The sequence below is a fragment of the Emydura macquarii genome, unplaced genomic scaffold (genome assembly GCF_026122565.2).
Source record: "Emydura macquarii macquarii isolate MOO-44397 ecotype Brisbane River unplaced genomic scaffold, CSIRO-AGI_Emac_v2 contig_2443, whole genome shotgun sequence".
NCBI lineage: Eukaryota > Metazoa > Chordata > Testudines > Chelidae > Emydura > Emydura macquarii.
The window spans coordinates 17,932-32,491 of record NW_027132580.1 but is presented as its reverse complement, the minus strand read 5'-3'; the positions used below and the strand labels follow the sequence as shown (position 1 = coordinate 32,491).

Genomic DNA, 14,560 nt, shown 5'->3' with positions numbered 1-14,560 from the left:
AATATGAAAAAAAAAAAGCCACACCCAACAACTGCCTTGGCCCTGGCTCTGTCTCCTCTCCCCTGGGACTGTGACACTGGGGGTGACTCGCTGCAGCTCAGCCCAGGGCCGCTGGGAACAGCAGGAAGGGAAACGCCCCAGCCAGCGCCAGCCAAACCGGCTTCATTCTGAGCTCAGGAAAGTGAAACTAACCTGCAGCGGCTGTTCCCGGCCCGGGCGGAGGAGCCATGGCTGCTGCCGGGGAGCTGGCCCAGAGCTTACAGAACGAAGTGACTTGTTTCTTCTGCCAGGAGTATTTCACAGATCCGGTGATGACTGAGTGTGGGCACAACTTCTGCCGAGCCTGCATCAGCCAGTGCTGGGTGGAGTCGGAGCCAAACTTCCCCTGCCCCCAGTGCGGAAAACCCACCCAGGAGAGACACCTGCGGCCCAACAGGCAGCTGGGCAACATGGTGCAGTTAGTGAAACGACCGAGGCTGGAGGTGGTGCCGGAGCCCGAGGGGGGCAGAGTGTGTGAGAGACACCAGGAGGCTCTGAAACTCTTCTGTCAGGAGGATCAAACCCCCATCTGCGTGATCTGCAGAGAGTCCCGGGCTCACCGCGCTCACACCGTGGTTCCCATCGAGGAGGCTGCCCAGGAGTACAGGGTAGGGCGCAGTTATCGCCATGGCTGGGAGTTACAGGCCCAGCCTCTGCACTCACAGAGCCCCTGGCCTGGGTCTGAGCAGCCCCGGATTGGAACCTGGGAAGTGCCCGATCCCGGGACCAAAGAACGTTCCTGGGGCTGATGGTGCTGGGGAGGAGCCAGGCCGGGCCCAGCAGCTCTGCCCGGGAGTTCCCTTGGAGCTGGGGTCAGTCACTTTTCAGTGGGTTGGAGAAGGGGACGTGGTTCCCCAGCCTCTGCTCAGTGACGATCACAGGACACAAAACAAGGACCCGAACCAGCCCCCAGAGCCCTTGTCTGTGTTCACAGGAGCAAATCCTGAGCCGCCTGCAGCGTCTGAGGGAGGAGAGAGAAGAGCTGCAGGGCCTGAAATCCGACTGGGACAAGGAGAGCGAGAGGCTCCTGGTAGGTGCCCTGCCCCGCCCAGCAGGTTTGCCCAGGGGCGCCAGCGACAGCAGCAGGGGGAGTCTCTGCCCTGTTTGGTGTCTGTAATTCAGGAGGGTGAAGGATTTCCAGGGTCGATGCAGTGAGGAGTTTCGGGCATTTAAACAGCGCGGGGCAGACTCTGCTCTCAGGTACCTGGTGTAAATCAGGAGTGACCCCACTGAAGTCAGTGGGGTTAGGGTCAGATGCTCTGTGACCCTGGTGTTAATTCCCGCTGAAGTCAGGGGGTCACACAGGGTAGCTGGGAGCAGCCTCTGGCTCTGCCTCTGTAGCACTGGGGGTGAGAGGAGACTAGAACTGCTGAATGTGCACAGGTGTCGCAGGGGGTCAGGGTGAAGCTGGGGGAGACATTTGCTGCTCCCAGGGTTTGAGTGTCAGACATTTCCAGTGATGCCATCGGGTGTTTGGGCAGCAGCGTTTGCCAAGGCCTGGTCTACACTGAAATCTGTTGCTGGTACCGTGATGGGGTTTGGGGGGATGATTTTTTGGTGACATTTTTTACTCCTGGCCAGAGCCCTGGTGTAGACACAGTTCTACTGGCAGAGAAGTGACATGAAACGCTCTGTGCAGCCTGGACAAGGCTTTGTGCCATTTCCCATGATCCCCCGCTCTCCCCGTGTCCCCGCCCTGCCCTGTCCCCTGCTCTCTGTGCCCCCCAGAGGCAGACGGAAGTGGAGAGGCAGCTGGTGGTGTCCGAGGTTGAGCAGCTGCACCAGTTGCTGGCTGAACAAGAGCGCCTCCTGCTGGCCCGGCTGGGGGAGCTGGACGAGGAGATCGGGAGGAGGAGGGAGGAAAACAGCACCCAGCTGTGCGAGGAGATTTCCCGGCTCAGCGCCCTGATCACGGAGCTGGAGGGGAAGTGTCAGCAGCCGGCGCATGAATTCCTGCAGGTGAGACCGTGTCAGACGCGCCCAGAGCCCAGTGCAGGGAGGGGACGGCCCCTGAGTCACTTGGGGCTCACAGGGTGACTCAGTGCAGAGAAACAGGAGTTTGGGCCATTGGGGAGGCTGGTGAAAGGCTGTTCCAGCCCCAGGGCTCGGCCGTCCCTGCATAGCAGCTGGTGGGAAAGGGGCTCTGCTTGCACTAGCACAGGCCTTTAGTGCCTCCACCCCATTGGGGAGCAGCCTGTTGGGCTGGGGCTGTGGGAGCAGAGTGACCCGTCTGGGGCAGTGGCTGGGTTGGGCCGTGGGCACTGACTCTCTGCTCTGTCTCTCGTTCCCCTCTAGGGTGTCAGAAACGCCGTGAGCAGGTACGTCCGGGGTCGTCTGCCCCTCACGCCCCGTTGTGCTGGGAAGAGGTTCAGAGACCCGGCTACAGGTCTCAGCCTCTGGATCCAGCCCCCCTCCCTCCCCATTGCCCATTGTGTCTGTGTGACCCATCCTGGGGAGGGGATCGCCCCACAGCTCTGGGCTGGAGAACCCTCCCTGGAGCCGGGCTGGCTCAGGGGATCATTACTGGGGGTGGGGCCTGTCACCCCAGCTCTGTCATGGCCCAAAGCCTGTCCCGAGTGTCCCAGCTCACACCTCAGAGGGGCCGTTTCCACGTCCCAGAACCCCCCACCTCATGGGGAGCGACCAGGCCCCTTGGAGGCTGAGAGGAGACACTGAGGAGCGGCTGGGCCTGGAGAATGGGCCCCTCTCTCAGCCCTGGGAGCGGCCCCTCCAGGTCCTGGTGGGGAACGTGGGCCGGGCCGGCTGTGAGGGGAGCTGGGGCTGGCGCTGCCCAGGCTGTGTTTTCTCTCTGGACGGAGAGAGGCTGCCAGTCCCCAGGCTGGTCCCCGGCAGATTGTGCAGGCACTAAATTCCCTGGGCAGCAGAGGTCACGGCCCTGTTAGCTCTGCCTGTGGCCCCAGCTCCCACCTGCTCCCCTTTCTGGCTTTGGGGTACGGGGACTTAGGGCCGAGGGGAGAGAGGAATAAACACACTCGTGTCTCTCCAGGGGCGAGAAGGCGACATCTCCACATCTGGTGCCCAAATGCCTGGAGCTGGAAAAGAGAATCCGGGATTTCACTCGAGAGAACAATCTCCAGGCAACTGTGACGGGAATCCTGGGTAAGGGATGCTCCGAGGGTTTCTCTCTTACAGTGTCCGGGCAGGGACAGGTGGGGGACTCCCACGGGGAAGCTGCGGAGCTGAGACTGCAGGAGGGAGGCCCCCGTTGGTTGGGTTGTTGTCAGTCCCTGAGTGTTCATACCGAGCGGGGCAGATCATTCGCAGTCACTGCCGCTCTGGCCTGGCCAGCTGAGCTCAGGGGCTGACTCTCCTGCAGCTGCTGCTGTTCAGAATTTCTGGGTGTTTCTCTCCGGCTCCGATTTGCTGCTCACTGCTCTAGATCTGCAGTTCAGCCAGCTGAGGTTGAACATGGAGCTGCCACGAGGATCCACAGGGCGAGAATCTGGTCTGTGGGTCCGTGGGCAATTGCTGCATCCACAGCCGCAGCCAGCACTGCTGGTGGGGCAGCCATTGATGGGCTGTGAGCTTGTGGGGCCAAGCACCCCTGGATGTCCTGGGTCCTGCCCAGAGGCCCTGGCTGGCAGGGCTCCCCACCCTTGGCCCAGGCAAGCTATTTAAGGCCTAGGGGCAACTCCTGGAGGCTGCGTTTGTACAAATGTAATTCCCTGACCTGCTGCTGGGTTAGACCCTCCCTTGTTCTTGCTTCTTTGCCTTGTCCCAGCCCTGTCCCAGCCTCGCTTCTGCCTTGGACCCAGCCCTGCTCCTGCCTTCCTTGACCCAGATAACCTAGTTCTAACTCTCAGCTCCCATTCCTGGCTCTGGCTCTGGTTTGACCCTCTGCTCAGGCGTTCGGCTTCTGGCTCTGGCTCTGGTTCTGGCCCTTGGTTCCATTTCTCAGCACCTGACGCCTGCTCTGATCGCTGTGCTTGGCTGCCCGTGTCCTGGCTCCTGACAGCCACGCTGCTGGGCTGTGATTGTCTCTGTTTGGAGGAGGGGAGCAGGGGGTTGGTGGATTTCTGAGCTCCAGGGAAGCTGTTCTGAGCAGAAAGGCAGATTTCCCATAAAGACATCGATGGCTGAGAACAGGAGCTTGGTGTGAAAGTGCCTTCCCCGCTGCAACCATCCCTGCGGCAGCGCCCTCCTGCTGGGAAACGAGAGAGTCTCCCTCCAATGTGCCCTACGTGGGCAGAGGGACAAGCGGGATATTTCTTGGGAACGTTGGTAGCTGGTCAGCGTGAGACACGTTATCACAGACAGACTCAGGCCAGGTTGTCAGCTCCCTGGTGTCAGTGGAGCTTTGCTGATTTACACCAGCTGAGCATCTGGCCCTAGTGTTTTGAGCACTTTAGGGCAGATTTTCAGAGGTATTTAGGGGTGTGGTGGGATATTCAAACGCCCCAGAGCAGGCTAAGCACCTACCTCCCATTGATTTCAATAGGAGTGAAGTGTCTGAGCTGCTTCAGCACTTGGACAAATCTCCCTCGGTGTCTCTCTGCACCTTTAGGTGCCTAAATCCCAGTGAAAAGCTGCTTCTTGGGCCTTAGGCTGGGTCAGCACCAGAAAATCAGATCAGCAGAACTGTCTGTCAGAGGCATGAAAAATGCACACCCCTAAGTGGTGTAGTTAAGCCGACCTGTGTCCCTGCCTCTCAGGGACGTGGGGTAACTGCACCGATGGGAGAACCCCTCCGTCGGCATAGGGAGCGTTTACACTGAAGTGCAACAGTGGGGCAGCTGTAGCAGTGCCACTGTAGTGGTTTAAGTGTGGACAAGCCCTGTCGATAAGTGATTCCTTGCCAGACAGATGCTATCAAACAACGTTTTCTTTAAGCATCTTAAGATCTGTTTCTTTATCTGGTGGTGGTCGGTACTATTAGGACAGCAGCACCTTCTTAACAGCCCGATACTACATTGTCTGGATGTAATGTCAGGACGGTGAAGATGTGACTGCATGCTGCTTAGCTTATGGCTGCTGTCTCTCCTGCTATGGCTGTTACTGCTTAGCCAAAAACAAGGCCTCAGACCTTACAGCAGGGCACAGCAGCTGCTGGGAGCCTGTTCCCCTGTATGGAGCAGCCCCTGGGCTGTTGTGCAGTGATCTGCACAGGAGAGAAACCCAGCAGGTGAACGTGGGAGAAGAACATGGGTCAGAACCTGTCCAGCCCTGGGAGACAGAGCTGGGTGCCAGGCCCATGTACCTGGCTAGAGCGGCTGCTGCACCGTCAGGGCTGTTTGCGTCGGGACAGCAGGGTCTGCCCCCCCTGCACTGGACCCCGCTCCGGGTGCCCCTGCAGTGTGAATTCTCACCTCTCTCTCTGCTGGTTTGTTCCAGGACTCAGAAGAGCCCGAGGATTTGCAGGTAACCGAGGCCAAACCTGTGTCAGTGACTCCAGCCCCTCCCCTGGCAGAGATTCACTCCCTGCAGCTGCTCCTGGCACCAGCGCCCCGTAGTGCCCGAAACCTGGGCTCCCTCCCTGTGACCGGCCAGAGTCAGCACATCCCGGCTCCCCTCCCACCGGCCCCGGCACGACTGGGCTCCGGCCAGTTCTGACCCCAGCCCATGAGCCTGTTGGGATCCTGAGCTCGTCTTCCCGGTGCCTCATCCTAGGGAATCACTGACCCCTGGGGAGCATCCTGTCCCCTCCCCCGTCACCCTGTCCTGGGCAGGGCACCCCAACCTGTCACCCCTCCCGGGCAGAGTCCCAGGCCCTGAGAGACACTCTGGCTGCCCCAGGCTGGCCAGGCCCAGGGTGTCCAGCAGGGCCGTTGGTGCTGGCGCCGCGCTCGCTGCCAGAGCTCCCAGCCCCTGACCCAGCCTGGCCTGTTGCCCGGCGCTGACCCCCCCTGCAGGTGGGGACGCTGCTGCTCTGATGGCTGAGCCCCCATCTCTGCCGCTGCCTCTGCTGCTGCCTCTGCTCAGCACATGCTGGGACCAGTTCAGTGCTGCTGGGCGGCACCTTCCCTTGGCACCTGCATTATCTGTGTCGGCCAGCAAAGTGCCACCGCACTGGGATTAACCCTTTCCTTCCAGCTACCCCACCAGCCCCCGTCCGGTCAGTGCCACTCGACTCCCCCAGCTCTGATCCCAGGAACCCGCATCTGGTGCTCGGGGAGTGGCTGGGTGACCGTGTGGGGCAGAGTTACTAGGACACTCTGCAGTGGGGAAGGCCCCGCGCTGTCACGCAGCCACTAGGGGCTGGGCAGGGAGCGTTATTACTGACATAGCGCCCACCAGTGAGCCAGGCGCTGCAGAGACAGAACAAGGGGCTGCCGGCCCCGCACGGCTCCTGGTCTGAGAGCAGACAAGACTCAGCAGGGGGAGCAGGAAACTCTGGGGAGGGGAATGAGGGTCCCAGTGTGGGAGCAGCAACACCCTGGGCCTGTCTGGCTGGGTCGGGCAGAGGGTTTTATAGAGACCCGGCTGGCTCCGTGCTGGGCCCTGGGTCACCCCCAGTTCAACATCCAGCCAGCAGGGGGCTCCGTACCCCCAAGTGCAGGGCAGGGCAGGGGCAGCCTGTGGTCGGGGGAAGGGCAGGCTCAGGGGGAGCCGGGGAGCAGCCAGGGAGCTGGGCCGGGAGCTGGGCAGAGGCACAAACACCCTGTGCTCAGCGCTCACTCCAGGTTCTCACTCTGGCGCCGGCTCCGCTGGGGTCAGACACCGCGGTGAGGGGCCCACACAGCCAGACTGGAGAGAGCCAGGCTCTGTCCGTGGGGGGAGGGGCAGCAGCTCTGTTACATGGTGCCAGTTTCACAGAATTGCCATGGGGAGGCGCCCTGGGGCACCCCTCAGCTGCCTCAGGGTGGCCTGCAAGCTCCCTGCCTCAGTTTCCCCTCTTCAGCACTCCTGAAATTACTCGACACAGAGCAAAGATCTGAGACAAAAGTCCCCTGCTGGGGTTTACTTGGACTCTGCCCCTGGAACCCGCCCCTCCCTTTGCCCCCTGCCATCCTGGCACCTGCCCCTGCCCCATCCTTGGCCCACCTGGTGCCTCCCACTCCCCTTGTGACTCCTCTGCCACTGGGGGCTGCCTCTTCCCCTGCTCCCCTCTAGTCCTCTGGGGCCAGCCCCCCCTTCACACCCCCTCTGCCTCCCTGAGGCTCCTCTTCCCCCTTAGCCCCCTGAACCCGCCCCTCCCATCACCCCACTCTGCCCCCTGGCACCTGCCCCAGCCCTCGCTCTGCCCTCCGGTGATCACCCCTGCCCTAGACACCCCCGCTGCCCCCGGCTCGTGCCTCACTCTGTGCCCCTGGAGCCTGCCCCACTCCTCCTCCCCCCACCTCTGGCACTTGACCTTCCTCTTCACTTCCCTCTGCCCCCTAGAGCCCACCCCTCTCCTCATTCCCCTGACACTTGGAGCCCCCCTTCGCTTGCTTCCTTGTGCTCCCGGGACCTTCCCCTCCCTCCACCCCCTCTGTCCTCCTGGTGCCTGCTCCTTCCCTTCCCCCCACTGCCCTTGTGCCTGCCCCTCCCCTCTGCCCCTCCTCTGCCTCTCCCAGCATCAGCCTGTCCCCTCCCCTGTCCCTGGGCTGCCCTCCCCTGCCCTGCCCCCACAGATACCACCCCACCCCTCCCCCGCTCCTGCTCTCCTTTCTCTCAAGTTTGCTCCCATGGGCAGGGAGGCCCTGACTCCCCTTAACGGGCAACAACCCCCGCAGCGATTACCGAGGACGCAGGTTAATTTCACTTTGATCCCCGTGACCAGCCCCTGCCCCGACCCTGACTCTGTGACTCTCTCCCCAGTGGACGTGACTCTGGATCCAGACACGGCAAATCCCTGGCTCGTCCTGTCTGAGGATCAGAAATGTGTGAGACGTGGAGACACACGCCAGGATCTGCCCGACAATCCTGAGAGATTTGATCCTTGTGTCTGTGTGTTGGGTGCTGAGAGGTTCCTGGGTGGGAGGCGTTACTGGGAGGTGGAGGTGGGAGACAAAACTCATTGGACTCTGGGGGTTTGTAGGGAATCTGTGAGCAGGAAGGGGACGGTCAAACTCACACCTGAGACTGGATACTGGGCCGTGCGGCTCAGGGAAGGGAGATACGTGACCCTCACCTCCCCCCCAACCCCTTTCCCCGTGAGGGTCAGGCCCAGCCGGGTGGGGATTTTCCTGGACTATGAGGCGGGCGAGGTCTCATTTTACAATGTGACTGACAGGTCCCAGCTCTGCACTGTCACTGGCACCTTCTCCAGGACGCTTCGCCCTTATTTCTATGCTGGTCTCAGTGCTGGGGGTAAAAACGCGGCTCCCCTGATCATCTGCCCGGTCCCAGCCCAGGCCGGAGGGAATCTCTGTCCCTGACAGTGACACCCGCGGCAGAGACTGTCCCCTCCCAGCGCTGAGCAGCCCCCAGGCCTGTGCCCAGGGGAGGGGCTAAAGGGCATCACCCACCTGCCCCCCGCCACCCGCCCCTCAGTTCCCAGCACCAGGCCTGTCACATGGGGGAGGGGAGAGGGGCAGAGAAGGGGGTGGTGGGAGCCGGCTGCTGGGCTAGGTTGTAGGTAGGGGGTGTGAATTGGGTGGGGGCAGCATCAGGGGTCGATGTTGAAGGTGCAGATGGGGAAGGAGCTGCTGCAGCAGGAAGGGAAGAACCCAGCTGACATGAGGAAGACTCTGGAAGGATGTAACGAGGGGGGAGGGGAAAGGCCCCCCAAGGAGGAAGAGCCCCTGGCAGAAATGGGAGGCGGGGGAGCCCAGTGAGTGCGACGGGACCAGTGGAGTCTCTGCCCATGGGGGGGAGTGAAACAGCCACAGGGGGCAGCGCGGGGGCAGGGGTGAGAGCGCCGGGGCCCTGCTGTACGGGCCGCTCTGTGCTGCAGCCTCAGCCTGGGGGGGGGAGCAGGTCCTAGTGCGATGGGGGACAGTGGTGAGTGGGGAGAGCTGGGGGAGGGGATTCAGTAGCTGGGTCAGGGGAAGTGGGTGAGAGCCCAGCCCCAGGGCTGTGTGAGCAGGCAATAAAGGTTCCATCTCCCCAATCCACCCTCGGGACAACCTGTTTGATTATTTCTAACAATTTTGACATACTGATGTTAAATAATATAATCAATGCCTCCCCCTGCTCCCCACAATCCAGCCAGCGTGACAGCAGGGAGGGTGCTGCTGAGCTGGGTTATTTTCTCCCCACTTGACACCAGGTTGGCAAGGGGCCCAGCACTGAGGAGGAGTGGATCGGGGCTGCCCCTCACTTCCCGGGGGTTTGCAGAGCCAGAGGGTCTCCAGGGCTGGCTCCTGACCCTGCAGTCATGGCGGCTGGATGCACCGGAGCCGATTCTCACTGGGCGGGCTGGTCAGCCATCGCCAGGGCAGCAGTGGGGCTGGCCCCCTGGGCATGGGTCTGCTGATGCTTGGCGAGGGTGGATCTGCGGCTGAAGCTGGCCCCACAGACAACGCACGGGTAGGGTCACTCACCCGTGTGGATGCGGCGGTGGGTGGGGATGTGGGAAGCGTGGCTGAAGCTGTTCCCGCAGTCAGGGCAGCGGTAGGGCTGCTCACCGGTGTGGACGTGCTGGTGCCGTGCCAGGGTGGAGCTCTCGCTGAACTCCTTCGTGCAGTCCTACCATCTCATCATTTCAGATCCGAACAGGATTGAGTACGGACTGTGTCAAGTACCTCTACTGGGTTGGGCCCAGATTCTCATAAGGATTTGGGGAACTAGCTGATCCCAGTTAGTTCCCCCAAGATGAACACCTTTTCGCAGCTCCTCCTTTATGGATTGGTTCATGCGCTTGACTTGGCCCGCGGCTTGTGGATGATATGGGATGTGCCACTTTTGCTGGACCCCGATTACCTAAAGAAGGCTTTTAAGAACTGATGATATAAAGGGATTCCCATTGTCAGAATCCAAAACTCATGGGACTCCCCACTGGGAAAAAAACCTCATTTACCAAGATTTGCGCCGTTTGCTCCGCTGTTTGGGTACGCGTGGGGACTGTTGTCCTTATTTGCACTCTTGATGCTGGTACTCTTTATATGACCCAGGTCCATCTTCTGTTTCTCTTGGTGTGTAAGTTCTTTGAAAATCAGTGGCAAATGATTTATTGCATGACAGTGTTTGGAAACTCACAGATTGTCAAAAGGTCTTGTAGTAGAAAGAAAATCTGAAGGCACTCTAGGAACTTGTAGTTTGCTTTCATTTGATATCATTCGGAATCAGCTTCATGTATATTGTAGGTGCTCAAGTCATCAGAGGCCCAAGGATTATGCACCACTTTCCAGACCGGAACAGTGGCGGTCCGGGTGGCGGCGGTTGGGACCCGTGGTTGGGGATCTCGGGAGGGCCGAGGTGCACCCCACCGTATGCTGAGAGCATGGTGCAAGCGAGGGCCGGTGCGGCAGGGCCTCAGCGACTCGTACTTACCTGGCAGGGGAGACACCATGATCACGAAGGTGGTTTTCCCAGGGCGAGGCTCATCCATTGCACGGCGGGTGTGCTGACCCATGCGATTTCCCCAAATGCGGGAAACTCGACTGCATCATTTATGGTAGTGGGGGACTGCGTTCGCGCTCTGCCCTGGCCTTGCTGTCCAAAGAGAGATTTAACCGCCCCGTCTTTCATTTTTTTTCTTCTTTGTGCTGCTGCGTTCCGCTCCTGCAGTGTGAAACAGCAGCGGCTGGGGAATGGGAGTGGGCGGGTTCGCTTCGTTGTCCCCTGCACTGCGGCGGCGTAAGCTGGGGTTTGCAGGCGCTGTCCACAGCAGCCTGGATTCACCCACTCCAGCTTGGGTGGGCGTTTGCAGCCCCCCTCAAAGGGTGGCGGGGGAAACAGGCCCAAGCTCCAGGACACCAGCTGCAGCTGGAGGAGACGGGGAGGGCCGCAGCTGCCCACACCATGGCACCAGCCAGAACGGGAGCCGAGCTGCACTGCCCTGCTGCCGCTTCTAATCTGGCCAGGGTGCCGCTTAAGGGGGGCACTTGTGGGAGGAGCAGAGTTACTGGGGGGGGCACTTTCCAGAGGAGGAGCAGCAGAAGGCAGGGCCACGGAGAGGAGTTGGGGCATCTATTTTCTGTCTAGCCCACCTCAGCCCCTCCACTGGGAAGAGGCTGGCGCCAGCCCAGGTGTCTCCGCCAGGTAGGCAATCACATCATCCAATCCCACTCCTCCTCCATTCGTCAGGCTGTTTTATCTCTAATGTCCCTGCTACTCCAGTCTTTGGACTGAGCCTTGCCACCAACTCAGAAATCTACCCTCTGTGACGCCCCTGCACGGCCCACCTCTCCCAGCTGGCTTTAAACTCTAGGGGTCTGTCGTAAAGGGCCACACCCTTGCTCTTCTTCTACTCCTAGCCATTCTGCCTAGTCTGGGTAACACATTTGCAGAGACTGTTCCCTAAATTAAACCCAGATGTGGGGAAAGGCAGGGAACAGCAACTTTTTCATGTTGCGAAACCAGACACTAAAAGCCCCATGAAAGGATAAAGGCCAATAAAATCAGTGTATAATTAACACTTGAACATTACCTTAAAATACACACGCACATTGTACACTGTGACTATTTTTCTCTGTTTTTCACCAGCTTGTTCTTCCCAGGGGGAGGGGCACCATTCCCGGAAGTACTGCAATACCAGGCTGATGAGTGGAGTGGACAGAGCAAGTCCCTATTCCATCTCCCTGTTACAAAAAATCCATGTAATACAGAGTTCTCAGATAGAGAACACATCAGATATTAAACTGATAAGAACAGATTTAAAAACTTTTATTAAAAATAATGTTTTTTTAAAAATGATCAGGTACGGAGCTTAAACAAAAGTTTCTCAACATCTGAGCATAATGTACAGATTATCAGTGGGTACAGAGTTTGGTTGGAAATTAGAGCGGACAAGGAAAGCATAATCTGTGGTATCCCGGATAGGGAATAATAGGTTTGACGGTTAACATATCAGATATTAAACTGATAAGAACAGATTTAAAATGCTTTATTAAAGAAAACATTTAAAAATCAACAGATTGAGAGTTTAAAGAAAAGTGTTTCTGGTCATCCAGACGTAATATACAGGTGTTGAAGTAAACTGCTTAGGCCTTAAACTTTGGTCAAGAAAAGTATGTCTCATGGGTAAAGGGAGGGGGTAAAAGAGAGAGTGAGAAAGTGCTGAAAAATGTAACTGTCTGAACCGAAAAATGCTTGTACTGCAGTTCGCTTATGTCTGTAACCTTGACTGATGATAAGAAGAATGAATGCTGTAATTCTAACACAGCTATAAATATATGTTAAAATTTGCCTGAAGGCGAAGACCCTTTACTGACCAGAGGCAACTCTGTCAGTGGCTCTCCCCTTGCATATGCTTGTGCTTCATAATCATAAAAGAGTTTCAGATCTCTGATGAGCCTCAACTAAAAACGCAGAGTGAAGCCTCATTTCTTCCACAATTCTTTGGTGCCGTGACTCGGATCGCTAAATGCCCAGTCAGGACCTCACAGTCTGCGGGCCATCTCCCTCCGAAGCCCGGCGTGCCACACCAAGGTAAGAGACCTTTTGAAATCTCTGATGGGGTGCTCGGTGGAGGACTTCCCGTGGGGTTGGAAATCCTGAACAGTGGCTGACATGATCCAAACTTTTGAAAGGAGGCTCATCAGATATACTGGTTAAGGTATAAAGGTGACTAGTCAAAAGAGATTCTGAAAAGCTGGGTGTGTGTGATTGTGGTTATAACCAGTGTGTGATTGTGATTATAACCAGTGTGTGAATTGATACTGTAACCAGCTGGGATGTATGAATTGAGATTATAATGTGTGAATTGAGATTATAACCGCTGACCAGGTCTAGGACTTAAACTGAGTTCAGCTGCCCCAGGGCTGTCTAAAAGGCAGAACTGATCGCAAGGGGACTCGGGGGAACCCTGTGACCCAGTGGGTATGACTGTCTTTCTTTCCTTCCCTTTATTCACAGTAATGAGCCTGAAGCCACAGTAGGAGACGCCGTTGGAGTGCCTTTGGCATTTCCCTCGGATGCGCCCTGTTGGCAACAGGACTCCCTTTATGAACTTTCCCTGTGTGATTGTGCCCGTGTGAATTGAGAAAATGGGGGTCGGAGGGTCAAAGGATTTCCCCTCCCACCAAAGAAAACCCCAGCATTTTATATGTGTACACATTATGGCCAAAAGACTTGCAGATATTTGGCTAAGTGGAATTGGTATACCAGAGATGATCCTAGTAAGCAGTTTCCTTTGACTGGAACTTTTGATCTAGATAAAATTGTACACCTCCGCGGAGCCCTAGAGTCACCCACACAGGCTCAATGGGATGCATATTTTGATTGGTATGAGGAAACCCTTAAAAGACTGCATGAATCCCGGGTAAGAAGTCTAAAGGACTCCCGAGAAAAATTGAAAATTCAGATAAAGGCGCTAAAGACCCAATATAAACCTGGCCAGGCTTGCCCACCTAGCGCACCATCTGTTCCATTGTATCCCCAACTTGAAAAGGAGGACAAGGAAGGAACGGCTGAGGATATAATAGACTCTTTCAGTGCTTTTCCTCCACCACCATATAACCAAAACAACCCAGGGGCACCCCCACCACAACAACCTTTAGCCCAGGTAGAAACTCCACCTGGCAGTCCCAAGGAAAAGGCTTTGGATCAGACTTTAAACACCATAAACCCACAAGGTCCAGCCTTTCATACTCAGCATCAAAAAACCCTGATTTCTACCTCACACCAAAAGCCTCTGACAACTACCTCAAAGGGAATTTTTCCTCCTCACCAACTGCCAGGACCGGAAGGCTTGATAGTGGTCCATGCCCCTTGGTCACCAACAGATTTAAGGAATCTAGTCAAAGAATTTCCTAACATACGAGAAGAACCTCTGAAATTCAAAGAAGAATTACAAATTGCTATAAATTGTTATAACCCTAACGGGGCAGACTTAAATCAACTAATGAGAGCTGTCATGCCTGCTGAAGAGCGCCAGCGCTTGGAAATACAGGGACGCTGGCCTCAAGCAGATCCAAATGATTTGGAAGCTTTGGATACCGCCCAAATTAGACTTATAGAAGCCATTTCTCATGTCTGTCCTAGGAAAACAGATTGGGCAAAAATAAATACTTGTAAACAAAACAAAGGTGAACCTCCAGCAGACTATATGGACCGCCTTAAAATGGTTTTTGACAGGCATTCTGGCATGGAGAATGCAGCTGATACAGCCACTGAAGCCGTTGCTGCAGCTTTTGTTCAAGGTCTCCTGCCTAAAGTTCAAGAACAACTCCGTTCTATTGCAATAGGCTGGCAAACTAAACCACTTGCTGAACTTGTTAGTATTGCAAATCATTGTGTCGCCTGCCAGGAAAAAAAGAAAGAAAGCTCAGAAATTAAACTAATGGCTCTTCAAATACAGCATTTTGACCCCAACCAAGCCCGAGGTAAAGGAATTAATAGAGGGGGTTTTAGGGGTCGAGGACGGGATCATGGAGTGGGACATGGTGTCATGCGGGCTGGCTTGAGTGGTGGGGCATTTAGTAATATTGTGTGACATCAGCATGGCAGAATCATAATAATCCATGTGGGATAT

The 14,560-nt window shown here is 57.0% G+C and overlaps 1 protein-coding gene and 2 non-coding genes across 3 annotated transcripts; 2 read left to right on the top strand and 1 right to left on the bottom strand.

The window, feature by feature from the left end:
- The first annotated feature begins 304 nt into the window (after positions 1–304).
- Positions 305–8,810, top strand: LOC137162628 (E3 ubiquitin-protein ligase TRIM39-like). Its single transcript, XM_067562534.1, has 7 exons — positions 305–647; positions 974–1,069; positions 1,768–1,998; positions 2,335–2,357; positions 3,047–3,159; positions 5,392–5,418; positions 7,801–8,810. Exons 1-7 carry the CDS (start codon positions 312–314, stop codon positions 8,358–8,360), a joined length of 1,386 nt encoding a protein of 461 aa, XP_067418635.1. The 5' UTR covers positions 305–311; the 3' UTR covers positions 8,361–8,810.
- A 1,598-nt stretch (positions 8,811–10,408) lies between these two features.
- On the top strand, positions 10,409–10,572 carry LOC137162629 (U1 spliceosomal RNA). The gene has a single exon (XR_010922436.1). It is a non-coding gene; the product is annotated as a U1 spliceosomal RNA (small nuclear RNA).
- Positions 10,573–11,586: 1,014 nt separating this feature from the next.
- LOC137162630 (U2 spliceosomal RNA) lies at positions 11,587–11,782 on the bottom strand. Its single transcript, XR_010922437.1, has one exon. It is a non-coding gene; the product is annotated as a U2 spliceosomal RNA (small nuclear RNA).
- Between the last annotated feature and the right edge of the window lie 2,778 nt (positions 11,783–14,560).

Excerpts from the sequence above, each read along its gene's own strand:
- LOC137162628 (XM_067562534.1), top strand. The coding sequence starts at position 312 with ATGACTGAGTGTGGGCACAACTTCTGCCGAGCCTGCATCAGCCAGTGC. Across the intron at positions 648-973 it reads AGGCTGCCCAGGAGTACAGG|GAGCAAATCCTGAGCCGCCT; the intron begins GTAGGGCGCAGT and ends CTGTGTTCACAG. Across the intron at positions 1,999-2,334 it reads CGGCGCATGAATTCCTGCAG|GGTGTCAGAAACGCCGTGAG; the intron begins GTGAGACCGTGT and ends GTTCCCCTCTAG.